The following is a 26,020-nucleotide window of genomic DNA, read 5'->3' on the forward strand; positions in this document are numbered from 1 at the left end:
GGTTAGCTGGGTTTGGGACCTCCTGAGCATGGTTTTTCAACCCAGGATGTGTATCAGAATCACAGGGGCAGGCATTGATTAACTGAGGCTCTGCAGAGCACAAGTTCCCCAGATGATCTGATGTGCACCCTGGATAAGAACCACAGTAAAGAGACTGGACTGGGTAAAAAAAAAAAAAAAAACCCACCCCCCTTCCCCCAAAACCAAGAAAAAACCCCACAAACAAACGACTAGTTGGATAGAATACTGAAATTCACTGTACCGATTAGTTCTCTGTTACTTATGTCACTTGACAATTTCCTTTGGACATTTCTCCTATTGAAACGGCATCTGCTCCTAACCTGGCTGTCACAGGTGGACTGATGTGTTTCTCTGTGGCTTCTCAGTGCATTTCCACAGGCGGCCAGGCCTGCGGGGATGCCATCTGTGGCTCTTTGGAGAGAGCCCAGCTTTGAAATTTTTTGGTCTCTTTCAGGGAAAAACATACAGAATAACATTGTTCATTCTCTGAACTAATGACACAGTGTATCTTATAAAAGAAACAAAGATGCAGAATGGAGGAAAGAGGGTAGAAAAAGCAATGATGGTTCCTATTAAACTAACCTGAAAGAAAATATTGTCGGACAGATTCATAATTCGGCCAGAAAATTCCTTGTACTGTTTGGTCGATTTTTTTTTTAAAGCAACAGTAACAATACAATAATTACAGAAATGAGAGCTTGTCACATAGCTGCTTGGCTCTGAGGGAGGCCATAAGCCCAGCCCTTTTAATGCCTCTCAAAGAAACACAAAATTTTCTTTGATCCCACATGATGGTGTGATCCAATTCCTGCTGCAGCAGCCCCAACATATCATCTGTTGAAGTCGTTAAGTTTACGGCACAGAAGGAAACCGGCAGCTCCTCTCCCCTTTTATAGGACACTCACATTTGCATACTCAACCGACAGTACAAGCCTCAAAGGCCATATTCCCCCAAATGCGATAATCCTACTCTTAAAATACAAAAGATATAATAGTAGTATGAAAATACTCTTACCCCGATGAAGGCTGGCTCCAGCTGTGGCTTAGTAAGTCAAAAACTAGTAAACTTGCTTGTAATAACATCCTAAAAATTCCAAAGGTTATTTTCCCCTATCCACAGTTAAAAAGCCATCTCCTACAGAACAGTGTCACATCTGTGACGTGTCCAGATTAAGGCAAGAGGTTTCTTGCGTCTAGTAATTTGTCTGGTTAGAGATTAAAGAAAAAAAAATCTGTCTTGAAGCTGTCAGTTAGTATTTTTTAGCTTAAAAAAAAAAGCCATCTTCATGCTTCGCAGCAGAACTGTGTGATTTTTAAACAGAGGTAAATTCTTCTCCATATCAGGTATCTGATAGGTTTCTTTCTTTCTTTTTTCTTTTTTTTTTTTTTTTGCATTTTAGCACGAGGCAAGCAAACAAAAGGTTATCCACGAAGTTTCAAATGCATTTTAGTAACATAAAATGAAGTTAGCTTTCTTTGATATCGAATTACCTACGCATCTCACTGAAAAAACAAAATCCTCCTTGCAATTAATAAAGAATTGTGGTATTCGAACAAAGCTGGATGCTAAGGATCTTCAAATTCCAAATCTTTCCATTCCTGGATGAGCTTTGGTATTCAGATGTTAATAGGATGCCTGCTTTTTTTTTTTTTTTTTGGCCAGTGTTCAGGCTAAAGAGTCTGCGTAACAGACTTTTTCCATCCTATGACCTCAGTTTTAGGATTTCTTTCTTGCAAAATGTTAGTTATTTTATTTGGCAGATTGCCAGAACTCCTTCTTACTTTTTCTCTCTCTTCTGTTTATCTCTCTCTTTTCTCTTTACCTCTTCTCCCTTCTCTTTTCTCTCCCTTCTTCACCTTGCCTATCTTCTATTCTTTGGTAAGGTATGGATTTAAATTAAAGTCCAGCTGGACCAACACTTACACGGTATTTGATAGGGTTGCTAGAATTAGCAAATAAAAATACAGGATGCCCAGTTAAATTTGAAGTTCAGGTAAAAAATGAATATTTTTTAAAAATATAAATATGTCCCAAATATTGCACAGGACATACTTATACTAAAAAAACCCAAAAAACCAAAAAACTATTTCCAAATATTGCATGGGATATACTAATACTAAAAAATTATTCCTCGTTGCTCTGAAATTCAAATTTAACTGTGTGCCTTGTATTTCATCTGGCAATACTAGTTTGGAGGTTAAACAGAAGGGATAAAAAAACAACAAAGACATCTATTTACAACTGGAAAAAGAGAAATTTCCATTCCTATCCTTCTGAATGCTTTTTGTCTAGGTATAACACTCTATGGCATTGGCTTATTTTTGAACCACCCAGTTTTACTAACAGCCCCACAGAGCACACCACCTCCTGACACTGTCTGACGAAGTCCACAGGGTTTCAGCTCTGGATCACCTGAGTCCAGAACTTGCAAAATGGGTCCCGCAGACAGCACGGGATCGTAGTCCAGCCACAAAACCAAACAAATACTCAAGTTTTAATCGATCATTCTCCTTCAAAATTTGTACGTCCAATTTAATATTTTCAAAGGCCCCGAAAGAGTCTTCTCTCTATAGTTCCCACTCTGAGGCAATTTAGCATGGTTAGTAACAGTAATTATTAGGAAAAGCAATAGAATTCAATTGTACTTCAAAATGTAATAAAATGATCACCTCTTGGACATTTTGAAAGGGAAGATGAAAATATTGATATGCTCCAGACATTTAAAGATAAGATGAAGATCTTAATTACATTAATTATTAATTCAAGTGTATTTTCCAACATCTAAGTATACCCAAGGGGGACATGTAATTCAGAAATGGTGTTCTCTTGTTCAAAGACATATTAATATTCAGTATTCTGAAAATATGTTGAAGTCTGATAGTCAGAATGGAGAATGTATGAAAGTGGGGTTAAAAGCATGGGTTCAGGAATCAAACTAAATTCAAATCCCAGCTTTGTCACACACTAGCTGTGTGACGCTGGGCAAGTTACTTACCCTCTCTGTGCATCATTTCCCTTATCTGTAAATGGGGATAACCATTCCAGAGAGCTGTGAGAATAATATGAGTAAAATGCTTAGAATAGTGCCTACCACATAGTAAAGTGCTCAGTAAATTTTGGGGGTGAGGATCATAGCCCAAACTGTCAACAGGAAAACAAAACTCACAAAATCAGAGATTGGTTCCATTTTTACAATTGGCCCAGGAGAAAAATGATTTTTTTTTCCTGTGGCCAAATGGATGATATATTTATATTTTCAAAATTATAAATAAGAGTATTTTATGTATTTATCCATTAAAAAAATCATCTCTTTGTTTTCAGAGTATAAAACTTCTCGGGTTGTGTGAAATTAGCATCAGATTGTTTCAAGAAGTGAAGTTATTTGGTTAACAGTTCAACCAAACTATTGGTTGTTTTTTCTTTCTCACCCTGCTTATTATTATCTTTACTCTCCCCAACTCCTAAAGCGAATGAATAACACTCTTTCCCCCATCCCTACAAGCTAATTAATCTAACTCAATCCTCTAAGCTTTAGTGTTAAACAGACTTTCAAATGAAATGGTCCCCAGTCACTGGGTTTCCTGCCATCTGGTCACTTTGAACTTCATTTGTTTGTGTTTTGAACCAGGAATGGAGTCCAGCAGTGCTGGGTCTACTCTACAACGCAGCTCAGGTGTCTGCAGAAAGAGTGCTTTCAAGTCAGATACCGCTAGGGTAATATCCTGGCTGGGCCACACTACCTGTGTGCTCCCCGAGACTCACTTTCTGTATCTATAAAAGGAGAGATTCTAATACTGTCTACTTTTCTGGTTGCTATGAAGATTTAAACAGTTGATTCATCTACAGGGTGATACTATGTTTCAGTTTACACCTGTCGTCCCTGCATCACTGTTAGAGTATATAGTTATCCGATTTTTATTAGGCATTTAGCACACAGACTGGCTAGTTACTATTCAGGATTTGTTACCTCTTAATCATGATATACCAACACCTTTAGTATTCTAAAGAAATGCTTTAAGTCCCACCAAGTCCTCATTTTTAAAGCAGGGATGGCCTGTTTAACAGAGATGAGTGCGTGCACGTGTGTGAAAGTTTGGTCGCCTGCCCACGATCCCTACCTTCCCTGTCCCTTTGTCTATTTCAGCTTTAAGAAGCTCAAAGTGGGGGTGGAATTCTCTGTGGTAGAATCTTGAGGGCAGAGGCTTAAATATTTTACATGCTTTGGTGGGATCATGTGAGTTCTGCTTTAGCAAAATATACTCTGCCAACAGCAGAAGGCCCTCTGAGGTGAGCAGGTGGGCAAGGGCTGGGAAGCTGTCCTTTTACTTCTGCCAGCTACTTGGATTGTCAGATGAATTCCAGATTCTAGCCTCTGCTCTTTCCAAGATCTCTATCGCTGTGCAGTAATGCTACCCTTCCTTACTGTCTATAACCTCCTGCCTCCTCCCCAGCTCTTTGGGACACAGTCTTCTTGATGATATGGAGGGAGGGCAGATATTAAGGGCTTTTAGGGACATACCAGCCCTTTGCGCAGAAACAGGATTTCTCCCTTAAAATAGCTTCTGCTTCATATGCCCCCTGCACCAGGCCACAGACTGAAAGTGGTTCCTGCAAGTGGTTCTGGAGCTTGCCGACCTAGCTGAGATTGAGGCCACGGCCAACTGCGAAATCTTGAGCCAACTTGCAACTCTGAGACTTCGATTTTCTGTTCTGTGATATGGGATGTAATAATGCAATAATACACCTCATTGGATTATTGTAAGAATTAAATAAGACAACATGTCCAGTACAGCGTCCGGCACAAAACAGGAGTTTAATGCCTGGAAAGTATCATAATGGTACCAGGCTGCCTGGGAAGAGATTAGCACTAGAAGCAAAGAGAATCTGTGTGATCTGGGGGCGGGGAGAGGGAGAGAGTTCAATCTGTAAATATATAAGCTCTGCACTTTGGAGGTTTACATCTTAATCAAAATCTGTAGAAGAGAAAGAACAAATCGCTAGTGGTATTTCTGAAAGAAGATAAGAAAATGCATAGCAAATGTATTCCAACCATCCTTTGTGTTATTCCGCATTCATTCGTTGATTCATACCCACAATTTCTTATTGCGTATGTATTATGTTCTAAATAGCTGGGCAAAGCTCCAGCACAAGAGCGTGAAGAAGCTTTATAAAAGAAAACATTTGGAGGAAGCATAATCAGTCTGCTAATGCCAGGCAATATTTATTGATTACCCACTGCAATCAATAAATATGGTAATATTTATTGATTTACCACACTCTCCCACGGCCCAAGTGACTCCTCAGAAAAACGTTGCCATCTGCTAAAGCCACAGCGAATACAGAGTAGCTAAAGTTTATTAATTAATGTCTCTGTGGACTGGAATTGCTCATTGCAGAGGTGCCAAACTCACGTCTAGAAACTGTCCACCTTAATCATTAAGTGAGGGGAGCGGCTGCTTATGCGATCTACTTAGGGGTCGCTGAAAAGCTCGTCCTTCTCGTGCAACGTACACTCCAACTATCTACCTTCTTGAGTCTGTGAACGGGTCCTAAAATTTTCTGAGTTGTCAGGCCTCCTTCGGGCTCAAGCTTTCCTTGGCCCTGTGAGGACGCTTATAGCTTCTCTGAGGGGAGTACCGCAGGGTTTAAACCAGCCGCACTCCGGTAGTGTGGGCCTGTGGCAGAGCTGAGTGGGAACAGACTCACTGGATACAAACCTCTGGACAAGCTTCTTATACTCTTTCAGTCTCAGTTTCCTCATCTGTAAAAGATGAGGAAGGAAGAACTCCCTTTTGAGGCTACGGGGAGGCCTGAGGAGGTCGTTGACCTAAGGTGACTAAGGGCTGGAAACATGGTGGGGCCGGCGCACGTGATCTCCTTCTGCTTCCTCAATCCTTTGGCACAGACAACGTATCATTAGTTGGTCAGTAACCTGTAGTGTGTTGGGAACACTGGCTGGCAAAGGCAGACTGGTGTGGTTTGACCTGTGTTTTAAAATCTTAAATAAGAGTAGAAGATGTCAGAGTAGTTGTAGGTAATGTTTTGTGATTCCATTCAGTACATACACTTTCACAGGGTCTAATGCAAAATGTACTTCTGACTGTGTAGTTTATGTTCAAAAAGGATGAAATGAGTATATTCCCAAAATAACTCAAGGCAGGAATTCGAATTATGAATGTCTTCATAAGCAGCACTATTGGCAACAGCTGAAAAGTAGAAGGAACCCAGGTGTCCACTGATGGATGAATGGAAACACAAAACATATACACACACCATGGAATATCATTCCATTATGTATATATACACCATGGAATAGTATTCAGTCATAAAAAGGAAGGAAATTTCCTTTTTAAAAAGGAAAGAATTTCTGACACATGCTACAATATGGATGAACCTCTGAAGACAGTATGCTAAGTGAAATAAACCAGACACAAAAGGATAAATACTATATGATTCCACCTATACGAGGTCCCTAGCACAGTCAAATTCATAGAGACAGAAAGAAGAGTGGTGGTTGCCAGGGACCAAGGGAGGGGGAGATGGGAGTTATTGACAATGGCAATTCATTAATTCAGTGTATTAGCAGAGTTTCCACTTGGGGAGATCAAAGGAGTTCTGTGGATGGATGGTAGTGATGATGGCACAACGACGAGACTGTGCTTAATGCTACTAACCTGTACACTCAGAAGTGGTTAAGATGGTGATTTTATGTTACATGTATTTTGTCACAATTAAAATTTTAAAAAGACATCATATTACAAAAAGACTGAGAATCCCTGACCTAGATAACACTCTGAGAAGTGTGTCTGGATGGAGCCTGGTCATGAAAGAGAAAGCGTGAACCAAATGGGGCAGGGAATACACTCTCTAGTTTTTCTGCAGAATTCTCTTTTGTGAGCTCTGGGACCATGGATCCTTCCAGTCTGGTGTAAGAACACAAAAGAGAAGGTTTGCAATCTTGTTCTGTGATAGCATAATTTCCAACCTGCATTCTTGGGTTCATTTCGTATTTTAATTTGGGAGTACAGCCAATAGGACAGAAATGTCTAGTTTCCCCCTCAGGTAAAACTGATATACACATCTCTTCTCTTTGAACAAGGCTGTCCAGCCTTGGACTCATTGGTATCTGAGTGTCGGGTCAAGGTCTTCCTTCCTATTCGAATAAACCATACCTCTCAAAGGCCCTCAGCCTAAGTTTGTTCATCTACATAATGAGGGGGTCCAAGGAGCCCTAAAGGCCCTTCCCATTATATTTTTTATTCTTGGTGTCTGAGAGTTGAAGAAGCAGAATCTGGCCAATTTTTTTCTAGGCAAAGGCTGTACACCAGGTTTCTCATTTTCTTAGCAGACAGAATCCTGGCAAATTACTTAAACAGATATGGAAAGGAAGTCTCTGGGGACAGACACCTCATAGACTAAAAGAACAGCCACAGTTCATTATTTTAGATACGGATTGCTGTGGCCAAAATAAATATCAGGAAGGTTTCAAACTTCTCGGAAAACACACACACACACACACACACACACACACACTATAAAACCATCTTTTGGTAACAGTTCTCAAATCAACTTTGATCTCTCAACTTCCAGAACCTATTATATGATCAGTTTATACAAACTTATTATTAAATGCACATGTATAAATGACAGATTTTGGCATACAATTGTTTCTCTGTGTATTTTTTCTCCATATTTAACATTTTCTAAGGCAGCTCTACAATGGGCATAAGAAATTTTTAATGAATATGGTCATGGACTGTTTATATCCCTCCAAAATTCGTATGCTGAAATTCTAACCCCAAGTGAAGGTACCAGGAAGGCCTTTGGGAGGTAATTAGAATTAATGCCCTTATAAGAAGGAATATAATAAAGCTTGCTTTCTGTCTCTCTCTCTCTCTCTCTCTCTCTCTCCTCTGCTCTCCTCCATGTGAGGACACGGTAAGAAGATGGCCATCTGCAAACCAGGAGGTGGGCCCTCACTAGATGCTGGATCTGCCAGCACCTTGACCCTAGACTTCCCGGCCTCCAGAACTTTGAGAAGTAAATTCCTCGTGTTTCCAAGCCATCCAGTCTATGGTAGTTTAAGAACCTGAACTGACAAAGACAGATATTTTTCATTGATATGGCTACATTAACTTTTCATCTTTATAAATGACTCACAGAGTTGGACATTGTACACCTGGAAAGGATCTTTGGGCATCATCGAGACCCACTCTGTTCTACCAATCAATGACAGCCACATCTTCCAAGACATTTAAAAACAGAAGTCAGTGGTAAATCCTTTAGCCTCCTCCAGGCCATGCATTCTTCACAGGGGGATGTAAAGCCATGCACTCCTTGCCTATACTCCTATTGTCTGAAGGCTTGGGGGAGACCTCATTCCAGTTAACATCTCTGGACTAGACTAAGCACTCTCCTTTCTTCTTCACTGCCTCAGCAACACTAGAAGACCTTTTGAAACTTTTGTTTCTATCACCCTTCACCTCTTCTCAGTTTACTCTTTTTTTTAAAGGAAAGATTAAAATTCTAACTGAGCTCTGATCATTACCAACTGCTGAGACAGGGTTGTTTTCTTTTATAAGTCATGAATCCTGTTAGGATTGCAGTAATAACTGTTTATTGGGTGCCTACCAGGTAACTGGCACTTTCTATACATTAATTTCTACTACTGTATAAACTTTGGAGAAAGAACACTGCATAAGTCATTCTAATTCAGTATGAGCGTACAATAATTTCCAAGTCTTTTACTGTACCATGTGCACACCTGATGAACCATTCTTTTTCTGCCTCCTTTGTTTATTTGTTTTTTTCTTCTAGGAGGTGAATACTTTGTGTTTGATCCCACTTCTTTAATTTATGAAGGTGATTTTAAATCTTTATGAAGTTTTTAACATTATAGGTACTTTGTTCAATGAAGGGTCATCTACAAATATAGAAGGGTCCTGCCTCGGGATTCTTCTACAAGCGTAAGCTACTGACCTCTCATTTGAGAGTTGATTTGTCAGTGGTTGGCAAGTCTGGATTAAGCAAGCACAGTGACCCTGTTGAACTGTGGCCTTCACAGTACCTTGGGAATCTCCACTTGCTCATTATTCCTAGAACTTTCCTAGCACAGATGACAGTTTGGCGGGATCTCAATCTACTCTTCCCCTGCAGGCACCACCTTAATTGCTTGCTCTTCCTGGCCTGGTTATTGTCTCCAGAGAAACTTCAGAAGAGCTCAAAGACAGCAGTAGAGTGGGACAGAGATGTTAAAAGCTTGGCTTGCAGGTTCTGAATCTCGGATTTAAATCCTGGCTTTGCCACTTCAAGCTATATAGAGCAAAGACCTTAATTCTCCTCTTGTTGCCTGTAAAATAGGGTGTTATCGGATTTTTGCTAAAAATTAGAGGTGATAAAACATGTAAAGTGTTGAGCATAGTGCTTGGTCAAGGTAAAAGCTCAAAACAGGTCAATTATTATTATCACCAGGTAGAAAAGCTGCCACATAAATTTATCCTTTCTGTAAATTAATTTTGTTATTTAATTGAGGTAAAATTTATAGACAGTGAAATGCATAGAACTTCAGTGTAAAATTCAGTGGGGTTTTGATAAATATATTTCCTTCTTACACAGCCCAAATTAAGATATAGAACACTTCCATCACTTTAGAATTTCGTTATGACCCCTTCCAGTCAATCCCTAACCCTTCATGCAACCATCAGCAATGAATGAGAGTTCTTTTTTTTTTTTTTTAAAGATTTTATTTATTTATTCAACAGAGATAGAGACAGCCAGCAAGAGAGGGAACACAAGCAGGGGGAGTGGGAGAGGAAGAAGCAGGCTCCTAGTGGAGGAGCCTGATGTGGGGCTCGATCCCATAACGCCGGGATCACGCCCTGAGCCGAAGGCAGATGCTTAACCGCTGTGCCACCCAGGCGCCCCTGAATGAGAGTTCTTGTTGCTCCATACCCTCGCCAGCATTTGGTGTTGTCAGTGTTCTGGGTTTGGACAATTCTAATGCCCATTCTAATACTGGTTTCTCATTGCTTTAACTTGCATTTCCCTGATGACATATGGAGTAAGAGCATGTATTCATGTTAAGGTCTTTAGCCCATTTCTAAATTGGGTTGTTTTCTTATTGTTGAGTTTTAAGAATTCTTTGTATATTTTGGATACCAGTCCTTTATCGGATGTGTCTTTCACAAGTATTTTCTTCCAGTCTTATTCTCTTGACATTAACTTGCCTTCTTAGTCTCATCTTCTCATTCTTTTCACATTGGTTTTCATGCAGCAGATGTTTTTAATTTCAATGAAATCCAGTTTATCAGTTATTTCTTTCATGGATTATTCCTTTGGTGGTGTATCTAAATGGTCATCACCATACCCAAGGTCATCTAGGTTTTCTCCTATATTATCTTCTAGGAGTTTTATAGTTTTGTGTTTTATATTTAGGTCTGTAACCCATTTTGAGATAACTTTAGTGAGGGGCATAAGGTCTGTCTAGATTCACTTTTTTCTATGTGGCTCTCCAGCTGTTCCAGCACCATTCGTTGAAAAGATTTTGGTCCATTGTACTGTCTTTGCTCCTTTGTCAAAGATCAGTTGACTATATTTATGTGGGTCTATTTTGTTCCACTGATCTATTTCTTTATTCTTTTGCCAATACCATACTGTCTTGATTACTGTTGCTTTACACTAAGTCTTGGAGTGGGTAGTTTCAGTCCAACTTTGCTCTTCTCCTTCAATACTGTGTTGGCTCTTCTGGGTCTTTTGCCTCTTCATATAAACTTTAGGATCAGCTTGTTGATACCCACAAAATAACTTGCTGGAATTTTGATTGTGATTGCACTGAATCTACAGATCAAGTTGGGAAGTTTGTTGACTTTTGATTAGAAGTATTCCATTGTGTGGATATATCAGAGTTATTTATCCACTCACCAGATGATGGATATTGGTATTGCTTCCAGTTTTTGACTATTATGAATAAAGCCACTACACATACTTTTTTATGACTCTTTTAAAGGACACATATTCCATTTTTCCTGCATGACTGCTACAAAGGGAATTGCTGGGTCATGCAATAAGTATGTGTTTAATTGCTGGGTCATGCAATAAATGTGTGTATAAGAAATAGTCAAATGGTTTTCAAAAATGGTTATACCATTTTACTTTTCTACTAGCAATGCATGAAATTTCCAACTGCTCCAGATCCTTGCCACTATTTGGTGTTATCAGTCCTTTCAATTTTAGCAGGTAGGTGTAGTGGTATCTCATTGTGGCTTTAATTTTTATTTCCCTAAAGAATTAGAATGTTATTGAAATGGCATCTTTTAAGTCATCAAAGTGAAATGCATCTTTTAAGCAGCTCGTTAGTCATTTGTGTATATTCTGTTGTCTGTTTGAGGAGGTTGCCCATTTGAAACATTCGTTTCTTTTTTTTTTTTTTTAAAGATTTTATTTATTTATTTGACAGAGATAGAGACAGCCAGCGAGAGAGGGAACACAAGCAGGGGGAGTGGGGGAGGAAGAAGCAGGCTCATAGCGGAGGAGCCTGATGTGGGGCTCAATCCCATAACGCCGGGATCACGCCCTGAGCCGAAGGCAGATGCTTAACCGCTGTGCCACCCAGGCGCCCCAGAAACATTCGTTTCTTTATCATTTTGTTATTGAATTGTCAGAGTTCCTTATATATTCTGGATATAAATTATTTGTCAGATATATGTATTGCAAATATATTCTCCCAGTTTGTGTCTTGCCTTGTCATTTTGATGAGAAGGTATTTTTAATTTTGAGGAAGTCTAGTTCATCAGGATTTTCTTTTATATTGTATGTTTTTGTGACCTCTGCAAGACAGCTTTGCCTATCTAATGTCGTGAAGATATTCTCCTATGTTTTCCTCTAGAAGCTTTATAATTTTAGCCTTTATATTGGGGTCAATGATTCATCTCAATTGTATGTGGTGTGAGATTCCTATTTTTTTCCCCAGTGGTTGCTCCAACACTATTTGTTGAAAGGATTTGGCTTTTGCCACTGACCTGCCTGGTGATTCTGTGAAAAATCAATTGACCATATATGTATTGGTCTATTTCTAGACTCTATTTTGCTCCATTGATTTATTTGTCTGTCCTTATGTCAGTGCTACACTATGTTACTTCAGTTTTATAAGTCTTGAAATCAGGAACTGTAAGGCCTTCAACCTTGTTCTTCAAGACTGTTTTGGCTACTTAGATCCTTTGCTTTTCTATAAAAATTTTAGAATCAACTCATTATTTTCTATAAAAGTGTCCTGCTAGCCTTTTGATCAATATAGTGTTGAATCTACAGAACAATATGAAAAGAACGGACATATTAACATAATTAAATCTTCCAATTCACGAACATCTGTCCATTTAGTTATAGTTTTCAGTGTACAGGTCTTATGTCTTTTGTTAAATTTATTATGTATTTTTGTCATTGTAAATGAAATTCTATTTAAAATTTCATTTTCCAGTTGCTTATTGCTAATAAATGAAAATGCAACTGAGTTTTGTATGTTGACCTTGCTTAATTCATTTATTGATTCTACTAGTTGCTTATTAAATCTCTGAGGATTTTCTCTATAAACAATCATTCTTTTCAATCTTTATGTTTTTCAGTTCCTTTTCTTGCCTTATTCCACTGACTAGAACTCCAGTACAATGTTGATAGCGGTGATAAGCGCAGATATCATTGCTCTGTTTCTGATTTTACGAGGAAAGTGTTTGATGTTTCATCATTAAATATTATGTTAGCAGTAGGTTTTTTATTGTAGGTGCCCTTTATCAGGTTGATTAAGTTCCCTTCTTGTCCTAGTTTGCTGAGATTTTTAAAAAATCATGAATAGGTGTTAATTATACCAAATGCTTTATCTTCATTTATTTAGAAGAGCATATAGTTTTTCTCCTTTATTCTATTAATATGGTGGATTACATTAATTAATTTTTCTGTTAAACCAACAATGCACCCCTGTGATAAGCCCCACTTAGTCATAGTTAATCATACTTTTTTTCATATATCACTGGATTATACATGCTAATATTTTGTTAAGGAATTTTGGAATATTTATGAGGGATACTGGGTTATTTTCTTTTCCTATGTTTATGTCAGATTTTGGTATCAGGGTTATACTGTTCTTTTACTATGAACTAGGAAGTTTTTCTTCCTCTATCTTCTGAAAGAAATCATGTAAGACTGATAGTTTATTTGTTGGTATTTCATTGGCATAAACATTTTTTATTTAAAGTTTTGACAGAATTTACCTGTAAAACCATCTAGCCCTGGAGGAATCTTCTTTGTGGAAAAGTTCCTATTACAAATTCAACTTTTTAAAATAGTAATAAGGGCATTCAGGTTTTCTAAATATTCTTGTGGCAGTTATGGTAAATTGCATATTTTCAAAGAAAGTGACTATTTCATCTAAATTGTCAAATCAACTGGCTAGAAGTAGTTCAGTATATTCAGTTATTATTGTTAAAATTTCTGTAGGATATGTGTTCATGTCCTCTCTTCTCATTGCTGATGTTGGTAATTTGTGTTTTCACTCTTTTTTTTCTTAATTATTATCATCAGTGTCTGTTAATTTTATTAATCTTTTAAAAGAATTAAATTTTGGCTTCATTGATTTTCTCTATTATTTGTTCATTTCTATTCCTATTTTTTATTATGTACATGTAATTATCTTGGGTTTAATTTATTCTTCTTTTTATAGCTTCTTTTTTTTTTTTAAAGCTTTTATTTATTTATTCAACAGAGATAGAGACAGCCAGCGAGAGAGGGAACACAAGCAGGGGGAGTGGGAGAGGAAGAAGCAGGCTCATAGCGGAGGAGCCTGATGTGAGGCTCGATCCAATAATGCTGGGATCACGCCCTGAGCCGAAGGCAGACGCTTAACCACTGTCTTTTTATAGCTTCTTAAAGTGGGAACATAAGTTACTGATGTTCAGCATTGTTCTTTTTTTTAATACAAGCATGAGAAGCTGCAAATTTCTTTTTTGCTGTGTTTACTGTTTTAGTGAATCCTGTAATTTTCATAAATTGTACTTTCATTTTCACTCAGTTAAAATTACTTTCTAGTTTCCATTGTGATTTATTCTTTAACCCAAAGACTATCTAGAAATGTTATTTAACTATCAAATACCAAGATTATTTTTTTGCCATTGACATAATGTAATCACGCTGTGATCATAGAATATACTCTGTAAGATGTTAATTCTATGAAATTCATTGATATTTCTTTTATTGCTCTCAATAAGGTCTGTCTTGGGTGAATGCTTCGTGTGTACATGATAAGATTCTGTAATTTGCACTCGTTGGGGGCAGTGTTCTATAAATGTCAATTAGATCAAAGTGGTTAATAATGTCCAAATAGTCCATATACTTGTGAATATTTTAAGTTTTCTACTGATTATTGAAGAAAGGGATATTAAAATCCTATGACTATTATTAAAGATCTGTTAGTAAATACATATATAATTATGATTGTTGTTTTCCTTATTAACTAACCTTTTTAGCATCAGTTAAAGGTCTTTGTCTGAAGGTCTATTTCACAATATTAATAGTGTCACACTGGCTTTCTTATGCTTACTGTTTATAGGCTATCTTTTCCACCATCTGGCTTCAAGCTATTTGTGTTTTTATATTTAAGTTGCTCTTCTTGTTGACTTGAAAAGTCTTGATTTATGCCAGTCTGACCATTTTCGCCTTTTAACTGGAGTTTTTAGCCCATTTACATTTAATACAAATATTGATATGGCTGGGATTAGATTTATATTTTTTCTATTTCTTTGGTATCCGTAACTTCTGTTTTTTATGTTCTTTCTTTTCTCTCATGTATTGTATTAACCTTTTTTTTTTTTTTTGTATTTTAATTCCTCCAATAACTTAATTTCAGCTATGCCTTTTTGGGGGTTGTTTTTAGTGGTTTTTCTAGGTATTATGCTATGTATACTTTTCACCAAACTTAGATTTCATATTATAGTAATTCACATAAAATGTAAGAACCTTGTAGTCATGCAATTCCATTAGCCCTTTCTTATTCTTCATGTTATTTTTGTCATATACATAGTTGACCCTTGAAGAAGAAGGGTTTGAACTGTGTGGGGCCACTTATGAGATTTTTTTTTTTCAATAAATACAGTACAGTACTATAAATATATTTTCCTTATGATTTTTCCAACAATATTTTTTCTCTTGCTTACTTTATTGTAAGAGTATAGTATACAACACATATAACACACAAAATATGTGTCAACTGACCATGTTATCCGTAAGGCTTACAGTCAACTGCAGGTATTAGTACTTAAGTTTCTGAGGAGTCAAAAGTTAAGTTGTATATGGATTTTTCATTGCATGGGGGGAGTCAGAGCCCCAACCCCTGCATTGTTTAATGGTCAAGTGCACACTGCAAATCCCACCAAACAATATTTTTTTACATTAATCTTTTTTGCTTACACATATATTTTTTCCTGTATATAATTCCTTCGTATAGGGCTGAGTTTCCATCCAATATTATTGCCCTTCAGCCTGATAAATTTCCTCTATTATTTGTTGTAGTGCAGGCCTACTGGAATGAATTCTCTCTGATTTTCTGTATCCAAAAGTCTTTATTTCACCTTCTATTTTGAAGGATATTTTTTTGCTAGAGTTACAATTATGGCTTGACAGTTCTTTCTTTAGCTTTTTGTTTTGTTTTGTTTTTTGTTTTTCAGCACTTCAAAAGTTTTTGCATTGTATTCTAGCCTCTGAAGTTTCTGATGGGAATCTTTCAGTTAGTTATATCACTGCTCCCCTATACATGTCATTTTTTCTTTACAACTCTCAAGAGTTTCTCTTTATCTTCACCTTTCAGCAATTTTACAATAATGTTTCAAGATGTGGTTTTATGTGCATTTATCCTTCTTAGGGTTAGCTGAGCTTCTTGTATTTATAAGTCAATGTTTTCACCCAGTTTAGGAAGCTTTCAGCTATTATTTTTTCAAAATTTTTTTTCTGAGCTCTTTTCTCTGCCCTCTCTTTCTGGGACTCCAATCACATGTACATTAGACTATCTGATATTGTGCCACAGTGCACTGAGTCTCCATTCATTCTTTTTATTTTTATTTTTTTTTAAGATTTTATTTATTTATTTGACAGAGAGAGACAGCTAGCAAGAGAGGGAACACAAGCAGGGGGAGTGGGAGAGGAAGAAGCAGGCTCCCAGTGGAGCAGGGAGCCCGATGTGGGGCTCGATCCCAGGACTCTGGGATCACGCCCTGGGCCGAAGGCAGATGCTTAACGACTGAGCTACCCAGGCACCCCTCCATTCATTCTTTTTAAATATTTATTCCCACTGTTCTTCATATTGGATAATTTTTATTGGCTATGTAGTGAAATTTTCATTTCAAATATTGTTCTTCTTAGTTCTAGAATTATCATTTGGTCCTTCTTTATAGTTTCCATTTTCCTGCTAAGATTTCCCTTCTTTCACAGTCATTATGATAATGTTTTTTGTTTTCCTTTACATCCTTGAACATATTATAATGGATGCTTGAAAGTTCTTGTCTGAAAATTCCAACATCTAGATCACATCAAGGTCTATTATAGTGACTACTTTTTCTCTTGTTTATGGATCACATTTTCCTATTTATTCACGTATCCTTTAATTTTTGATTACATAATGAATATTGTCAATGATACATTATAGAGACTCTAGAGTCTGTTTTCTTCCTTTAAACAACGTTGACTTTTTTTTGTTCTATCAGACAAATTATTAGCCCATCGCCTGAAACTTGTGGGCACTTAGTGATATACTTTGTCATGATCCATTTTGGTTTTGTCTTTAGTTTTTAGGATGACTCCTTTATTTTTAAAGCATAGACTCTCTGAATTTTCCAAAAACAAAAAACCCCAAAAAAACAAAAAAAAAAAAACCCCACAAAACTCAAGGTGTTTACCAAGCTGTTATAGTTGGATGGGATTCAAATTCCAAACTGTACAGGCAGTACTTGTAGGCAGTAGGCAGCAGCTGAAATCTCTGCTCAGCTTTCCAGCTTTCTAGCTATTGTTTTTCACTAGGCTCACTGGCATCTCGCCCACACATATGCAGTTTAGGGGTCATCCAAGGATTGAGAGAAATTTCTATAAAGAAGTGGAGCCCTATTCTGTATGGTTCCTTGCTTTCTGGAATTTCCTCCCTTAAAGCCCATCTACTCTGGCAGCCCTGAACTCCACTTTCTGACACTTCAGGCAAATATGACTGTTGCTTTTTCCTTGAATTCTAGTTGCTCTTTGCAGATTGAAAGGGCCCTCAGGGGGAGAAGCTGTGGAAATGTAGATCTCAACCAGTCCATTCCCTTCTTTCAAGGAACAAATTCCCAACATTATCTGCCTTCCTTTAGTCAACCTCTAATGCCTTCAAATAGTTTCTTAAAGAGTATTTTACCCAGAGTGTATAATAGTAATTGTAGGAGAGTTAATCTAATATAAGCTCTTCTATTATACACATAACTGGAACTCTCTCACAGAAATTTTAATTTATGAGTTCTTCTCATAAATTATGTTAAGAATAAATTATATCTGTCATCTTTATGAATACTCATACGATCATTAAATAATATATTCTGAGGGGGTCCTCAGGTAATATCCAGACGACTCTGTCCTACTAGGCAATGACTACCTGAAATTTGTCATGATTAATCTCCTGTTTTTATTTATTATATTAGTTTCAGGTGTACAATAATGATTTGACATACAGTTGACCCTTGAACAATGCAGTCAATGCCGCAACCCCCATACAGTTGAAAATCTATGTGTAATTTTTGACTCCCCCCCAAACTTAACTACTAGTAGTCTACCATGACTGGAAGCCTTACTGATAACATAAATAAGTCAATTAACACATATTTTATATGTTATATGTATTATATACTGTTTTGTATAATAAAGTAAGCTAGAAAAAAGAAAAGATTAGGAAAATCATAAGGAAGAAAAAGTACATTTATAGTACTGTACTGTATTTTATGAAAAAAAAAAAACAACCCTGCATATAAGCAGATCCGTGCATTATAAATCTGTGTTGTTCAGGGGTCACCTGTATGTATATATTGAGAAATGATCACTACATGTCTAGTTAACATTCACAACCACACATAGTTACAATTTTTTTTATTTTAATGTTTTTTTTATTATATTATGTTAGTCACCATACAGTACATCCCTGGTTTTTGATGTAAAGTTCGATGATTCATTAGTTGCGTATAACACCCAGTGCACCATGTAATACGTGCCCTCCTTACTACCTATCACCAGCCTATCCCATTCCCCCACCCCCCTCCCTCTGAAGCCCTCAGTTTGTTTCTCAGAGTCCATACTCTCTCATGCTTCATTCCCCCTTCTGATTACCCCCCTTTCTTTATCCCTTTCTCCCCCTACCGATCTTCCTAGTTCTTATGTTCCATAGATGAGAGAAACCCTATGATAATTGTCTTTCTCTGCTTGACTTATTTCACTTAGCATTATCTCCTCCAGTGCCGTCCATGTTGCAGCAAATGTTGAGAACTCGTTCTTTCTGATAGCTGAGTAATATTCCATTGTATATGTGGACCACAACTTCTTAATCCAGTCATCTGTTGAAGGGCATCTCGGTTCCTTCCACAATTTAGCTATTGTGGACAATGCTGCTATGAACATTGGGGTGCATATGGCCCTTCTCTTCACTACATCTGTATCTTTGGGGTAAATACACAGTAGTGCAATGGCTGGGTCATAGGGTGGCTCAATTTTTAACTTTTTAAGGGACCTCCACGCTGTTTTCCAGAGCGGCTGTACCAACTTGCATTCCCACCAACAATGTAGGAGGGATCCCCTTTCTCCACATCCTCTCCAGCAATTGTTGTTTCTTGCCTTGTCAATTTTTGACATTCTAACCAGCATAATTTTTTTTCTTGTTTTGAGGTCTTTTAAGATCTATTCTCTTAGCACCTCTCAAATATACAATAGAGTACTATCAACTATAGTCACCATGCTGTTCATTACTTCCCAGGACTTATTTATTTCACAACTGGAAGTTTGTACCTTTTGACCACCTTCCCCCATTTTGCCCATCCCTCACCCACACCCTACACCCCACACCCCTGCCTCTGGAAACCACTGATCTGTTTTTTTTTTTGTTTTTTCTCTTTGTTCTTTTTGTTTTTTTAAGATTTCACATATATGTGAGATCATATGGCATTTGTCTTTCTCTGACTTATTTCATTTAGCATAATGCCCTCGAGGTCCATCCCTGTTGTTGAAAATGGAAGGATTTCCCTCTTTTTTATGGTCGAATAATATTCCAGTGTGTGTGTGTGTGTTTGTGTGTGTGTGTCTTCATGTGTGCATGTATCACATTTTCTTTGTCAATTCATTCATTCCTGATCACTGAGTTCATTTCCATGTCTTGGCCATTTTACATAATGTTAATGTCTTGCTTTTAGAAGAGGCCAGGGAGGAAAGATGCTTCTTCAGGGAATGAGTTCCCTGTCTGGAGATTCCCTATTATATACTATAATTTAAATCCATATAATGGCTTTAAATGACTTACAGGGTCACTGAATTATAGAGACAGACGGATGTATAAGCATTACTGAGGCTGAGTTTGTCCCACTAAGCCATGAATGCAAAAGAGGCATCTTTCCTCATGTTTTGTGTGGATGTTATCTACACTTTTCTTCGCTCTGCTTCTTCACTCCTTCAGTTCCCATGGAGCTCATCATTTTTGGTCTGTTTCACTTAGGTTCTTTCACCTTATTTCATCTTCTGGCATCTATACACTCTCTGTTCTCCCAACTTGGCTTCCAAATCATTCTGCTTGCTCTGAACCTTAATATTATGAGTTGAATCATTTCCCCTCAAAATTCATACCTTGACGTTCTGGCCTCCAGGACCTCAGAATGTAACCTTATATGGACACAGGGTCTTTATAGGGGTAATAAGGTAAAAATGAAGCCATTAGGGTAGGCCCTAATCCAATATAACTGGCATTTTTATAAAAAGGGCAAATTTGGACACAGACATGCACAGAAGGAAGATTATGTGAAGAAACACAGGGAGAATATGGCCATCCGTAAAACAGAGAACAAGGCCTGGAACAACAGAGCCTTCCTTCACAGAAGAAACCAACCCTAATGACTGATCTTAGACTTCTAGCCTGCAGAACTATGAGACAATAAATTTCTGTTGTTTAAGGCACCCAGTCTGTGGTACTTTGTTATGGAAGCCCTAGCACACTAATATACTTACCTCTTAACATATAATCTGATCAGTTTTTCTATTTGATTCTGACTCAAGTCTTTGCTTTGTCTCCGAAGATCCCCTCGCCCCTCAGTTTGGTAAATGGGCAGAAAAGCAAAATATCTGATTTGTGTCCTAATTTTTTCACTCAAGTTGAATGACTTTTCTGATCCTTAGATTCCTTGTATATAAAATAAGGATATTGTCCCTGCCCTACCTGTCTACCTAAATAAAGCTCAAATAAGATACTGTGAAGAGCATGCAAAATGCTACACAAATCTCAGTCATCCTGAGTCCTTGCTCTTTGTTCATAATATGATCCTCCTCTTGCCTAATTACAGGAGAACTACTGTTAGAGGGCTCAAGTTCAGAATTCTCTCCTTTTTAAAACAGATTTATCTATTTATTTGAGAGAGAGAGAGAGACAGAGAGAGAGCAAGGGGGAGAGGGGCAGAGGGAGAGAAAGAGAAAGTCCCAAGCAGACTCTGTGTTGACCCCAAGATCAGGACCTGAGCCCAAACCAGGAGTCGGATGATTAATTGACTGTGCCACCCAAGTGTCCCCAGAATTCTCCACTTTTAAAAGAGAAATCCTTTCAACCTAAGACTTTATCTATTTCTAGTTCAAGAGGCAGAATGTGAAGCAGATGATGAATGTGGGGTGATGTCTCACGCTTTTAACATTCTGACATCTCCAGAGGGTTTTAAAGTAATTCCTCAAGCAGTATATTTATTTTTATAAGAGACTAACATATGGAAACCAATTCTTTTAGAGAATAGGCTTTTTAGAAATGCTTATGAGAAGAAGAACTAATGACACATCAAACTGCATTAACAAAATTGGGGTGTGTATTGAATGCGATTTTAAAATTTGTAAAATTAAATGTGGAATGTTAGCAGTTTTTCAACATATTTTATATGTTCTGTTTTTAAGATGATTTTGTTAATGAGAATTTGAAAAATTGTTGTTTCTACAATAATTAACACTTTTATAAAATTATTTATAAAAATATAATTTATTCCCAAATAGCTTACTTTCTAGTTGCATTGATTCTTATCCAGTTTCAAGTGTTACTCAAAAGAACCAAATTTTTAAGTGAATCTACCCTTTTCAGTTCTCTAGAATGCCTCCAGATGGCATTAAAACACTTTCCCCATTATATTTTGCAGCACAAAAATTTAAAAATTAGTGCTATTTTACCACTTAAGACTAGTCACATTCATTATATCATCAAAAATCATGACAGTAGGACTATTTAGAACTTTTAGGGCAATATTTTAAGAAAGACAAGCATATAATTATATCCTTTATGAAATACATAGCTCTGCTATGGAAGCCAAAGCATCTTTCTAGACTGAGAAACAGATCTTGGACAAAAAAACACATTCAATAATATCATATCACAAAGTGTGATTTCTAATGAATAGCATTTTAGATGCTGAGTAATATGAGCATTGGCCTACACATGGACAAATTCACAAAGCTGTCTTATAATAAGAAAACATATCTCACCCTTCAAAATGATAAAAATAAAGATTCTTAAGGAACCAACCTGATACTGATTCCTGTGAAGCTAGAGTAATTTGTTAACCTGTGAATTCTTTAATTTAAACTTTGGTGGAAAAATTTGGTAGCAAATTAATCATTAAAAACCCATTTGGATTCTTTGAGTACTGAGAGGAAAAAGACAAAATGTGGAGGGAGGAACACATTTGTAAGTGCTTTTTCTTATGTTTTAAAAACCGCATTTGTTAATTCAAAAAAATAACAAATTATTGGGATTCCAGAGATAATTATAATCGTATTTTTCACATAATTCCGAGGTGAGGTTGTAGATGGCAGGCTTTTAAAATGACATTGGTACCACACAGGTATGCAGGACAGAATATCTCCCAGTATGTGGGAAAAGTCCTGTAATTATTTATGACAGTGCTGAAAGGCTCCAACAAAATTCTAAAGGGTTTGCCTCCTTTCTCCCTGACAATACACACCCTGAAATCTTATTTCATTTCTATTTTATAAGGAGGAGTATTTGCATTTTTAAGATTACTCTTACTGTGATAGAGCATAAGAAAGACCTCAAATTGCATCTGCACCCAAAAGCATTTAAAAAGACATCATCATGAGAAAGAGAACCACAGGCTTCCTTCCATTATTATGATTACTCTTACAAGATACTTGCACTGTTTCATATTACAGGCGTATTATCTGGATAGAAACAGGAAAGACACTTACGATGTATTCGATGTGCCATTGTCTGGACTCTCTGGCTCAGCATCACCTTTCTCTTAAAAAGGAAGCAGGAAAAAAAAAAATACCAACATGTGAGTGTTACGGTCTCTAAGATTTAAGAGAGATTAAATATATTTCCATGCTCCTATTAAAAATCTTTCAAAATGTGCAGCAGGAGGCTTTTAAAACATCTTTTTATTGTCTGAGAACCGGATTTGCAAGTAATTTCTTCTCTGTATTACAATTGCCCAGGCACGGATCTGTGAGTAGGTACTAAGGAGCTGTTTGCAAACAACCAGAGGTTCAGAGTGGAGACCTTGCCAAAAGATGAATATCTTACAGATGGAACCTGTTTCCTGCCACTTCATTTTGCAGAAAATTTAAGGAAATAAACTGCATTAGTATTCCACGGGCAAGGCATTTTGAACTTTGATCCTTCTGCTAACACAAGCCAAACCAGGGCAGGCTGCATAAGAACTTGGAGGAGACAATTTCACAGAACACTAAGGCTGCACCACAGCTTACAAGATCCCCCAAATTTATACCTACTGAGAGTCCTGGCAGCACCTTTTGGGGACCCTGCTTTAATGCAGAATAGGATGTAAACCAGAAATCCTTCCAGACCATCTGAAAGTCTAGCTACAGAAATGTTTCTGCGGTCTGTGGTCATGGAAGACTTACTAGGTTTTAATTAAGGGAGCCTGGGACAGTTCCCGTTTTATAGTTTCTAAAGGGCAAATTCTTCTAACCACACACATAAGGTAATTCTTAGGGTTTGACCATTGAGCGTTCGAACCATGCATCCTCATTTTGTATGGTGCTTCTTTTTATTTCTTTGAGGCTAAGGGATGGAAGGAGAAGGGTCAAGACTGCAGTGGGGGTCAGCTATGGTTATAATGGTTGGGTAGTGCTAAGAGCTGAGTAAACCCTAGAGAAGGTTGTGGGTTGTAGCAACTGGGCCTGATGGTGGCAACTTCCTTGCTTTGTTCTTTTAAGTCAGGCCTGAACCTCTCGTAGAACCTCAGGCCTATAGCCCCGTATGAGCCCCCTGTCAGCAGCTGACATTATCTTGTGGTTGCCTAGTCTCAGGAATGAGCCCCTAAATTACATATGAACACGACCCAAAGATATCATTCAAACTGAACTTCACAGTAGACCTTACAATGTCTCCTCTTTTCGTATAGGAAATTAAACAGTTGTGAGGAAAAGAAGGCGCGGCTGCATATGTAGTTCACACATCTATCTCAGATATAACTCGGTGTCAATATGTCTACACAGTGCCAGAGAAACCACGAGGGATAGTCACTTTGTTAAAAAGCCACAAAACTGACTTAAGTGCCTCGATCACAAACACTGATGAGATGAAGCCCCGTACAGAGGAAACCATACTGAAACAGAAGTAGAGGCAGCAAATTAACAAACTTGCCTTAAAGCTCATCCTTTTATACTATATTTTTGTCTTCCAGGCCAGTCCGTGGTGCACTTATGTAGGAGCTATGTAAGGCCTCATCAGCTGGCTCGAGTGCTGGAAAATAACCTAATTTAGTACTTTCCAGAATCATTTTTCCGCTAAGTAACCACGACTCCTGCCAGAATCCCCAAATAAGAGCTGTAACACCTGCATTATGTAAGACAAACCTAAGTGGAGGTTCAATTTCTCAACCATATTGGTATATCTTTTTTTCCCTTGACTTTGGAACAACTGGTTACTTTCCCAAGTCTATAGCCGCCAGTAATAACCCCACATACAATCATAATCAAGAATGTAAAACAGCCGGTTCTGTAGCAGCAGGCAATGGTAAACAGTTCTAAACAACTTCTGTCGGAGACACAGGAAATCAATAACATACGCAGAGACAATTACTTGGATGTCTGAATAAGTATGTTTTACCTTGACCAACAATGCTGCCAAGTAACCTGCGGGATGAGAGGGCACAGGCCTTACTGCACATGCGGTCTGGGGCTGCAGGCATTGTGGGCTGGATCAGCGCAGGGACAGAGCTGCCTCTGCTCACCTCTGCTCTTAGCAGCACTTATGTTGTGGCAACGGGGAAAACACAAGAGGAAGGACATGATGGGGCCAAACGGGGCATTTACGGATGGCCGGAGAGTGAGCGTTCTCAGCAGCTTCAGTGTTGATAATGAATTAACCTTTCTGGGGAAAAGTAAGCTCAGAATGGAGACAGGGATTAAAGCTGTGTCTGTCGTTCATAAGGAATAAAATGCAAAATTCTCCCCAACATCTTGAAATTTTAGGTGATGCAATTTCCGAAGCTCACTTGAAATGTTCAAGCGCATCAGCCATTAAGAATCATAGTCTCTCTACCAGGACCCGAGGGAAAATAATAAATGTATACTAGAAGACTCCCAACAAAAAAATTCTCAGTTGGGTGCTCAGGAGATGTTTCCCTGCAGCCAACACAGAAGACTGTGTCGGGTCACCCTGGTTATTTCAGCTGTTTTCATGATAGATACCACACTTGTCTCTTCGGAGGAAACCTGCATTGATCATTAAGAGACTGGACACGGAAGAATGGCAGGAGCAGTGTGGTCATTTTGCATGTGGCAATATAGTTACAGAGAGGAAGAGGGCAACAAAAATGAGCCGTAGGATCTATGTATCTGTACACACACGTAAATGCCTAGGTACGTCTATGTGTATGCCACACGCGTGCTTTCAGTTGGACGCTCCATATTTGTCTCCTTGAGCCTTCCACAGTATCTAACATATACCACGTGCTCAGTATATGTCTTCTGTCTCATGACCTGTCAGGAATACAGAACCCCTGCTTCAGTGGGAGAAGAGGAGAAAGGGGCACTCACCACTGGGATGAACGTACAATTTGAGGTAGGAAACAGCTTGATGGCCCCAGTAGGCCACTTAAAAAAGTTACAGTAGCTACATTTTTAATCTAATCAATGCACTGAGGACTTATACGCTGGGCACTCTGGTAAGCATAAAGATAAATAACACCTAATTCATGCCCTTTAAACACGTAATGTGACTGCCCTGCTGGAGTATGCACTCTCCATCAACAGGGTTACGAGGTGGACTAAAGACTATTGAAAAGGGATCGAAATACCCCTGTATTAGGATCTCTTCTGCTGCAGGGGAAAGTTCTGCTGTATACTATGACTTTTCTTTATAACAAAAGTAACCCATGTTCATGGTAATGACTTGGCTTGCTTTTGTTTTTAGTTCTGTTAGCCCTTCAACCACTATGCTAAGTGATATGCTTGTTTCTAGATACATCAACTTTAGACAGTGTTATTGATTTCTGATACGAAAGGTGAGAGATAAGGTACTTAAAGTATTACCACCCCTCCTTACAATTCTCACTAGTTCTATTATTATTTAGTGCCTCCAGTGGGTCTTTAGAACTTTAAGTTTAACCTATTTCTTGATTAATCAACTGCTGACACAATCTTTTCCTTTATACTATGTGAAATGAGGAAATTCATTCATTTATTCTTCTCTCCCTCCACTGCACACAACTCTGCACAGCTATACCTTTCCTT

At 37.9% G+C, this 26,020-nt stretch overlaps 1 protein-coding gene across 5 annotated transcripts in view; it reads right to left on the reverse strand.

Moving 5' to 3' along the window:
• AFF3 (AF4/FMR2 family member 3) overlaps positions 1-26,020 on the reverse strand; it is a 551,602-nt gene that overhangs the window by 147,750 nt on the left and 377,832 nt on the right. For 3 of the 5 annotated variants that reach the window (XM_040623576.1, XM_040623578.1, XM_040623575.1), the window contains 2 exons: positions 22,505-22,556; positions 3,018-3,071 (listed from right to left, as the gene is read on the reverse strand). In XM_040623576.1, coding sequence (XP_040479510.1) covers positions 3,018-3,071; positions 22,505-22,556 — 106 coding nt within the window. The remainder of the gene's footprint in view (positions 1-3,017; positions 3,072-22,504; positions 22,557-26,020) is intronic. The other 2 variants (XM_040623579.1, XM_040623577.1) reach the window with 1 other exon arrangement.

The sequence above is a fragment of the Ursus maritimus genome, unplaced genomic scaffold (assembly GCF_017311325.1).
Source record: "Ursus maritimus isolate PB19 unplaced genomic scaffold, ASM1731132v1 scaffold_6, whole genome shotgun sequence".
In the NCBI taxonomy this organism is placed as follows: Eukaryota; Metazoa; Chordata; class Mammalia; order Carnivora; family Ursidae; genus Ursus; species Ursus maritimus.